Source organism: Trichechus manatus, unplaced genomic scaffold (assembly GCF_000243295.1).
Source record: "Trichechus manatus latirostris isolate Lorelei unplaced genomic scaffold, TriManLat1.0 scaffold00013, whole genome shotgun sequence".
Classification (NCBI taxonomy): Eukaryota; Metazoa; Chordata; class Mammalia; order Sirenia; family Trichechidae; genus Trichechus; species Trichechus manatus.
Window position 1 is genome coordinate 2,612,599 of NW_004443949.1, and position 9,799 is coordinate 2,622,397.

The window sequence follows — 9,799 nt, forward strand, 5'->3', positions numbered from 1 at the left end:
GGATTCGAACTGACGACCTTTTGGTTAGCAGCCAAACTCTTAACCACTGTGCCACCAGAGCTCCTTTTTCATCATAGCTTTTAAATTACTGTGATGCCAATTAACTGTATTAAACAATTCACAAATACATATTCAATTAAGAAGTTAGTCAAAGGAATATTCCCATATAAGTTGGTAATTAACCAAAACAAAGAGCTCGGAAAACCCTGATTTTCTGGGTCACTTCTTTAGGTACTAAGTAATAAACCAAAAAAAAAACCCAAAAACCCAACCCACTGCCATGGAGTTGATTCCGACTCATAGCGACCCATAGGGTTTCCAAGGCTGTAAACCTCTGTGGAAGCAGACTGCCACATCTTTCTTGTGTGGAGCCACGGGTGGTTTCAAAACGCCAACCTTTCGGTTAGCAATTGCTTTAACCACTGCGTCACCAGGGCTCCTTAAGTAACACACATATGGATATAATTCTATAACTAGATAGGTAAAACATCACTTACCTGTTGTTGAAAAATAACTAATATACAAATCACACAAAAATCCCATTCTGGCTTGAAATTTTAATCTCTTAACAAATCAAACCTTTTGTCAGAACTACTAAAAATGAGCAATATTAATTTACTGCAGATTTTTTCTTTTATTAAACTTTTGCTTTTCAACCTCCAGTGAAGATGGTTGTTGTTGCTGGTTGCCTTTGAATTGATTTCGACTCATGGCAACCCCATGTGTGTCAGAGTAGAACTGTGCTCCAGGGTTCTGGAAGCAGACTGCCAGGCATTTCTTCTGAGGCACCTCTGCCAATCTTTCAGGTAGCAGTCAAGTGTATTAACCGCTGCACCTAGACAGCCTAAAACATTGTTGGGTACACAGCAGACTCTCACAAAAATTCCACAGTCCTATATTTTCACATTAGCATTGCCAGTAGTGGCTTCTGTGTGCTTTGCCTCTTTGGACCTCAGTTCCTTATCTGAAATGCATAAGCTCAATTATTTCTAAGGTTCTGTTCAGCTCTAAAATTCCATTAAACATTTAAAGGCCATCTAAGAGAAAAGAGAGGAAGAAAGCAGGGTTCTAGACACTACTCAAAAAGGATAAGCATCTCTTGTTCCTGCCTAAGAGGTGGACAGTATACCTTCACAAGGAAGGTGAAAGGCTCTGGAAATTTAGAATCTTTACAGGTAGAGGGATCAGGTGAAGGGTCCTGAGAGGACCAATAGAGACGACCACATGCTACCCTATCAGAGAGTGACGAGACTAGAAGAGAAACATGAGAGTGTAAGGAGAAGTAATCCCTAGGATGACTTTATATTCAAAACCTGCTTTTCAAGAGCAAATCTTAAAACAGTTGTCCAGGATTAAGAATGGCATATGACCTGATGTCCCTCTGAAGTTCTCTTTAAAGTCACGATTTTAGGAACTTTTAAGTATTCTCCTATCATGATTAATTTAAAAAATTACTTCATAGGAGTTCCTTTTATAAATAAAAGAACAAAGCTGTGAGGTCAGCTCAATTATAGGTATACTCAGAAATAGAAAAAAAAAAAAAGTCAATATAATAGAAAAGGAGCCCTCGTGGCGCAGTGGTTATGAGCTCAGCTGCTAACCAAAAGGTCAGCAGTTCAAATCCACCAGCTGCTCCTTGGAAACCTTCTGGGGCAGTTCTACTCTATCCTGTAAGGTCGCTATAACTTGGAATTGACTCAGCAGCAATGGGTGTAACAGAAAAAGGGATAATATATGGGGGAAAACTTCAGCTTTGGGGTCAAAAATCTGGGTCTGAGTCTGGGCTCTACCAGACTCAATAGCTCAGACTGGGTCTACCCTCAACAGCTCAATGACATTTGGAAAATTGCTGCGTGTCGTTGAGCTTAGTTTCTTCATCTGCAAAGTAGGGGTAAGCACACCTACTTCACTGAGTTTTCATAGAGGATAAACTGAGAGAATATATATAAATATGCTCTCAAACACTAAAAATTACCTATTGCCAAGAGGAAACTAAACAGGACGTATGGGAACCAATTCTGTAACCCTGTTTTCAGCAAGGCTGAATTCTAACCAACTGTAGCCTCAGACAGAAAACTGTATTGCAACAAAAAATATGTATTTTTTAAAAATAAAAACAAGAGTAGATAGCAAGTTTATGTTTTAAAAAAAAGTTGAGAAAGATACTCACATTCTGCCAAACTTCCCATGAAAGGTACCCCTATTCCATCTTTGGAGTAACTGAGGAATTAAAGAGGAGAGTATTACTGTAAATTACCAAGGGGAAAAATTGTTCACAATCAAAGCAAGCATAATTTTGGTGAACTAATTAGGATTAATTAGCCATAATGATGAACACAGTTTTAGTGGTTCTGAGTTACCTGGAGAAATGCATGTAATTAGCTAATGCTGAGCCGGCCTGTGACAGCAATGCAGTTGTCAGAACCTTTAAAATCATGTGCATGGGTCCTCCTTTCTTAATCGCCTGCCACAAGGACTGAGCGTAAATGCAAGCAATCACAAAATACACTAGGACCAGGAGGAAAAAGAACTCATGTAACCCTGTGAGAGAAGAAAGGGAGTTTGCTTCAGTTAAACAAAGCCAGTTAAAGGGCTGGGTTGTTTTTCAATCTTCCGGTCAACATAGTTCTAAAAATGGTTTTGTAACTGGAGTCATAGCATTCACTTTTGTAACAGGAAAAAAAAGGGAGGGGGTAATTATTAAAACAATTTTCTGCTTTGGAACAAAGCTGTAACCAGAAGAAAGTAAATTAAACTATACCAGCTAAACTCAGTGAAAATGTCAGGGAACAAGTCCTAAAACTCACCACAAAATCAGTTTTGTTCAAAAACAGTAAACGAAAGCAGTGATTTCAACATTCAGTTAGATATATTTTTTATCCTCCAAGTGGATTTCTTTCGTAAGAAGTTTAGAAACACATTTAGTCAGTCAATAGTTTAATATCCCTTGACAATGGTTCTCAAAGTGTGGTCCCTGGAACAGCAGCATCACTAGGGAACTTGCTAGAAATGCAACACGTTGCCCTCCCCTCCCCGCCCCACTAAATCAGAAACTCTGGGAGGGGCTCAACAAGGCAGTCTGTGTGTTTATAAGCCTTTAGGTAATTCTGATGCCACCAAAGTGTGAAAAACACAGCTCTGAGTATCTCATGACTCTCCATTTGAACCAAGCTGCAAAGTACTTACCACGTTCAGAGGTAAACTGCCTACAGCTCTTGACAAAGACGAAATGCTAGGAAGACTATGTGACTCCACTCCACAGCTGAAACTAGAGCACCAAAAACCAACCAATTCAAAGACTGGCCAGCAACCAACAATATAACTTGTGTCTCAAAGATAAGTTATCAGTTGCCCTCGAGCTGACTCTGACTTATGGCAACTCCTGTGTGTGTCAGAGTAGAACTCTGCTCCGTAGGGTTTCCGATGGCTAATTTTTCGGAAGATCACCAGGCCATTCCTCTAAAGCACCTCTGGGTGGATATGAATTTCTAATCTTTTTAGCACATTAACCATTTGTACCACCCAGGGACTCCAAAGATAAGTTAGGGTAATCATACTCTCTCTTGGAAATTCAAACTACAAAACATGAAAAGAAGTAGGCAATAGGAACTGAAGCTGAAAGGTTGGGACAGACCAGAAGAGTCAATCAAACTAAGCCATGTTGAAGCCAACGTGCTGAATGACCAGAAATTATGAATGTGCAAAGGGAGCTGGTTGATAAAGAGAAAAACAGTGTAAATATTCAGATTTCACATTAAAAATACCATGGGGAACGACACGGATGCCAGCCATGATAGTTGCCCCTAGTTCCTAAGAGCAGCTTTTCAGTACAGTCTTCACGTATCCTCAAGATAAATGTCTGTTTTTCCAAGGTATTTTGACTGAGCCTTCATTTTTCAGACATTTTTATAATAAACCAGAAGGTGAGCTTTGAAGTTAATGGCTTACATTTACTTGTAATTCCTTAATATTAGGACTGGAGCCCTGCTGGCACAGTACTTAAGTGCTTAGCTGCTAATGGAAAGGTCGGTGGTTTGAACCCACCAGCTTGCTCCTCGGGAGAAAGATGTGGCAGTCTGCTTCTGTAAAGATTACAACCTTGGAAACCCTATGGGCCAGCTCTACCCTGTCCTATAGGGTTGCTGTGAGTCAGAATCGACTGGACAGCAAAGGGTTTGGTATTGGTTTTATATTTTACACCAATAACAATGGAGTGTGCTGACAATGGTTATGAATAAAGCTATCTCTATTGAATTTGCAGCTGAACAGTATAAACTGCAATCCCTTCCTTTCAAATTATGAACACTGAACCTGCTCCAGATTCCCATTTGGGGTAAACGCCGATCAACAGGGAGAGAAGGGAATACTTCCACTGTGTGGAAAATAATTTCAGAAAAGCAATCTACAAGACACAAATGAAGAGAAGGAAAACTAGTCAATACTGTTTTTGATGAGAACAAGGCTTTTTTTTAAAAAAAAAAAAGGGCAGGAAGTATTTCAGCCACTGGGTGTCTCTCCTACTCTACATATGTAAGTTCTGACAGTCCACTTTTCTAATCCGGACAAAAAAGCATGTGTAAACTTTAGAAAAAGATCAGGAAGTAGAGAGGCATTCTTTCTTTTTAAACTCCTTACACAGAAAAGTATTCAAGCTTTAGAAATAACGGCATTATTACAGTAGTGGAATAAGATGGAAAATGGAAATGCTAAACATATTATAACAACTTGTTAAGTCAGTAGAATTCTTTATGCTATCCTGATTTGAATCTTAGTTTATATCACTCCTTCTTAGTATTAAAGAATTAAACAAGAAATTCTATTTAAAGTTTTATTTATTCATATCCTTTACAGAATGTCCATTATAGGATAAAGTTTCTGGCTCCATTGGTTATAAATCCACCATGAAAAGAAAAGCCTCAGACTATTTACTGAGTAATCAGAATAACATAGGAGGAAGAGACTTTTGAAAAGAAGACATATATCACCAGCAAAAGACTGTTTTAGGGTTATTCAAGATCAAATGTGACTTTCAGAAAAAGCTAGCATATAACCAACAAAGAAAATATTTGCTGAGATATCAATATATAAAATGAATTGGACTAAGACATTTGTGCTATACTTTGTTCAAAAAATTATGTATAAACTCTTACCCGGACCTTGTCTACGAGATACTTTAAAGATAAAATGCTGGGTTTGCACTCTAAGTAAATCATCTCTAGGAAAAAGCCTCCCTGTTTCTTCTCTTCAGCTATTACCAATTTTACTTTTGTTCTGCCACCATCCTTCCCAAGAAGAAAGCAATCTGTGTTCACTCTGAAATTAAAATCTAATTGTAAAATAGATGATTTTTTTTTTTAAAAGTTGCTGGCAAGTCAATTCCGACTCATGATGACCCCATGTGTGTCAGAGGAGAACTGTACTCCACAGGGTTTTCACGGCTCTGACCTTTCGGAAGCAGATCACCAGGCCTCTCTTCTTAGTCACCTCTGGCCAGGTTCAAACAGCCAACCTTTCACTTAGCAGCTAGCACTTAACTATTTTCATCACCCAAACCAAAACCAAACCAAACCCACTGCCATCGAGTCAATTCCGACTCATAGCGACCCTCCAAAACAGATGATACTAAGTGTCAAATCTCACATGTACTCTTAAGGATATTATCTCTTACATACACTCTTAAGAAGAAAAATACTCTTAACACCGTACGAAACAAGTGGTAAACGCCTGTTATCATGAAATGTGTAGGTTGCATGGCACGCTTATTGAGAAGAAGTGTTTGCAAACCTGGGCAGGCAGAAAATTTGGACCCATCTAAATGATGAGAGAAGCAGACGGTAAGAAAATGGAAGAAAGCTCTTGGGCCATGGGGCAGCACCTGTAGGAGACACTCTTGGATATCTACCCACTATCCTTGCTGTCTCAGAATCCTATGTCCATCCCACACTCAAATGTCTCAAGATAAATCCTGACTAGTCTATACCAATCAGATGAACCTTGTAAGAAGTAAACTTAATTCTACACTTTGATAGAACGGTCAATGGATTAAAGGTCTTCCGTCTTCCTTCTGACACTAACTTAGAATCCTCCTATGATCTCTTACAGCAAAGGCATGTGACCTAGTTCTAGGCAATGAAATATCACAGGGGAGCTTTCAGGAAAAGTTTCCTTGCTCTTAAAAAGAGATACAAAGGAAAAACTGTCTCTCCTCTTCCACTGGATATTGTCATATCTAAAAGTGATACCCAAAACTGCTGCAGCTAACTCTGAACATGAGGGAAGCTAGCCTAGGACAAAGCTGCCAGTCAGAGGATACCAGAGTAGAGAGCTGCTGAATAAACCACTGTAAAGAAGCTTCAGGACTTCTTGTCATGAAAGATAATTCATTTCTTTACTGTTTTTACTGTTTGCATTCAGGTTTCTGTTACTGTGAGCCAAAACCATTCCAAATGATAAAGCAATATTTTACCAGTGCTAAATGGAAGATCCAACCTACTAACTTGTGGGACACAGACGAGAGAAGAATGAACTCAACTGGAAAGAACAGTGAGAAGGCAGATGTGGCAGAGCCTCTATCATCCCAATGAAAATCGGTCTATATGCTTTTAGACAGTAATGCTTTAACTCTCAGGATTCTAGGTCTTCTTACCTCTAACAAGAACACAAATACAGTTAATGAGGATCCTAGATTTTTTAAGCAGCAGTTTTATTTTATTCTACCTTAGAGGACTGAATTCCTATTTAGTGCTTTGTCAAAGGACATGAAACTTGCCTCAATTTTTTTTTCTTTTTTTTAAACCTTAGACCAGTCTATAAAAGGATTAGCCAAAGTCTGGTAGATACAAAACACATAATTAATTTGAAACAAAATACATTATAAAACTTAACAAGAATGACATGTCACATTAATTGCAGCTATTTGCACCAGGTTATTTTCATTCAAACCTCTCAGCTATCTGGTAACAGTCGATTCTTAGTAAAAACCATAGCAAATCAATCTCCTCTATTCAGAATAGATAATTAGACAAACTGGCCAAAATTTTCTAAAATGAACTAGTTAAGAGATTGTTCCCTGGAAATAAATTCCATACGTGAAACTATATAATAGAAACGGTAACTCTTAAAGCTCTCTTTTAAAACCAACACATCACTGAAACAATGTGGAATATGCAGTTTAAGATAAGTGGTTTTGGGAGGCGGAGCCAAGATGGCGGAGTAGTCAGACACTTCTGGTGGACCCTCTTACAACAAAGACCCGAGAAAACAAATGATTCAGTTATATATGGCAATCTGGGAGCCCTGAACATCAAAGGCAGAGTTGAGGAACCAGACTGAGTGGCAGGGGGAGAGAGAGACAGTTCGGAAGCAGCGAGGAGTTGCCAGTCCTGACCCGGCAAGAGCCTGAGCAGCTCAGGGATGAGCAGTGAGGCAGGGAAGCAGCTGTGCTCGGGAGGTGCATTTTCCACACTGGGAGAGACCCAGAGCCAGAGAGTCTACTCACTCACCCAGAACCAATCAGAAGCAGCCATCCACGAAAGGTAAGTACTTGCGTATGTCCTACCCCGTGGATCAGAAATACCCACCTTAGGAAAAAACCTCTCTCCCATTTACCTCACCACTCCTTGCTCTACACTGGGTCCTGGATCGGCTTCAGCAATTGCCGAATCCCCTGTGCTAGAAGTAGGATCTATCACATGCCCAGAGCCATTCTCCCTGCCTTGGAGAGTAAACAAATTAACAAACGGGGAAAAAAAAAAACTGCAGGCTCCCCTAAACCAGGAACCCAGGGTAGGCACAGCTCCTTTGCCTAGGCACAGGCATAAGGGATCCACAGACTGAGTGCCTTTCTCCCTGCGGAGACTTGTGTGGGCCCATGTCAACAGCATAGGCCCTCAGTACTGCAGTACAACAGGGTATATACCTGCAGTCTAACTTCAACTGTTTCAACTGTGAAGTGGCAGGTTCATGACATCTGACACTGCTCTTCCCATTAAGCAGGGTCTTTACCTACTCACATCAGGGGCCTCAGGACTGGTGGCTCCAGCATGCCACCTAGCCACCTGCGATAGGGGCCCAAGAATAAAAGGTGCCCCCCAGTCCTTATAGCCAACAGCACTGGGTGCTCATAGTCCGGCTGCATAACCTACCCGCCTATGCACTCTGGGGAACAGGGACACGCCTTCCTCCTGGACACTCGGGGAGAGCCATCAGCCCCTGCCTTGCTCAGAGTGTGTACCCCTGCTGCAGCCAGATGCTTGTAAATACACCAATAACCCACGCCTGCTAGGAGTGTAGGTGAGAGCCTACATCACACATTTGGTGGCTATCTACCTGGGCACCTGAGCTGAATCCATACAGGAGGCGTGGGTGAATTCCTGAGTCCACATACCTAGTAACAGATCTAACCACCTGGTGACAGGACATTAGAGCTTCAAAGGTGCCAATAATCAAACTAGCTCACATGAACAGCCTATTTGGGCACATCAAAATGAAACAAGAAGCTAGGACACAGTAAGCAAACATAAATAAATATAATAACTTATTGATGGGTCAGAGACAACAGTCAATTTCAAATCACATAAAGAGGCAATCCATGATGGCTTCAGCAAGCTCCCAAAATAAAGAATCTTAGGAATTTTCCAGAGGAGGAAAATTTCTTGGAATTACTGGAGGCAGAATACAAAAGATTAATATACAAAACTCTTCAAGAAATTACAAAGGAAATTAAGCAAAACGCAGAACACGCAATAGAGGAAAATTAAAAAGATTAGAGGAGAGCATAATGACAAATTTAATAGGATGCAAGGATCCATAGAGAGATAGTAATCAGAAATCCAGAAGATAAACAACAAAATTTCAGAATTAGACAAATCAATAGAAAGTCATAGGAGAAGAATTGAGGCAATGGAAGTCAGAATTAGTGAGACTGCAGATAAAGCACTTGACACCAGCTTATCTGAGGAAAAATCAGATAAAAGCATTAAAAAAATGAAAAAACTCTTAAGAATTATGTAGGACTCTATCAACAGGAATAACCTAAGAGTGACTGGAGTACCAGAACAGGCGGGAATAAAAGAAAATACACACAGAATTGTTGAAGATTTGTTGGCAGAAAACTTCCCTGATATCGTGAAAGATGACAAGATACCTATCCAAGATGCTCATCGAACCCCACATAAGGTAGATACCAAAAGAAAGTTACCAAGACATATTATAATCAAACTTGCCAAAACCAAAGTTAAAGAGAGAATTTTAAGAGTGGCTAGGAATAAACGAAAAGTCATCTACAAAGGAGAGTCAATAAGAATAAGCTTGGACTACTCAGCAGAAACTATGCAGGCAAGAAGGCTATGTGACGACATATATAAAGCCTTGAAGGAAAAAAACTGCCAGCCAAGAATTGTATACCCAGCAAAACTGTCTCTCAAATATGATGGCGAAATTAGGGCATTTCCAGATAAACAGAAGTTTACGGAATTGGCAAAAACCAAACCAAAATTACAAGAAATACTAAAGGGAATCCTCTGGTTAGAAAATCAGTAACATCAGATAACTACCCAAGACTAGAACACAGGACAGAGCAACCAGATATCAACCCAGACAGGGAAGTCACAAAAGTAAATCAAAGCTAAAACACTGAAAATAGGGAAACAGATGTCAATATGTAAAAGATGGCAAATTTAAAACAAAAAAGGGGGACTTAAAAAATGTACACATAGATTTTTCATATGGAGAGAAGTCAAGGCAACATAAAGAAATAAAAGACTGGTATAAACTTAGAAAAATAGGGGTAAATATTAAG

The 9,799-nt window shown here is 39.7% G+C and overlaps 1 protein-coding gene across 3 annotated transcripts in view; it reads right to left on the reverse strand.

The window, feature by feature from the left end:
- The window catches only part of GPR180 (G protein-coupled receptor 180), a 40,807-nt gene that overhangs the window by 11,192 nt on the left and 19,816 nt on the right, over positions 1–9,799 (reverse strand). For all 3 annotated transcript variants that reach the window (XM_023726696.1, XM_023726697.1, XM_004371396.2), the window contains exons 4-5: positions 2,361–2,541; positions 2,171–2,220 (exon numbers count right to left, since the gene is read on the reverse strand). In XM_023726696.1, coding sequence (XP_023582464.1) covers positions 2,171–2,220; positions 2,361–2,541 — 231 coding nt within the window. The remainder of the gene's footprint in view (positions 1–2,170; positions 2,221–2,360; positions 2,542–9,799) is intronic.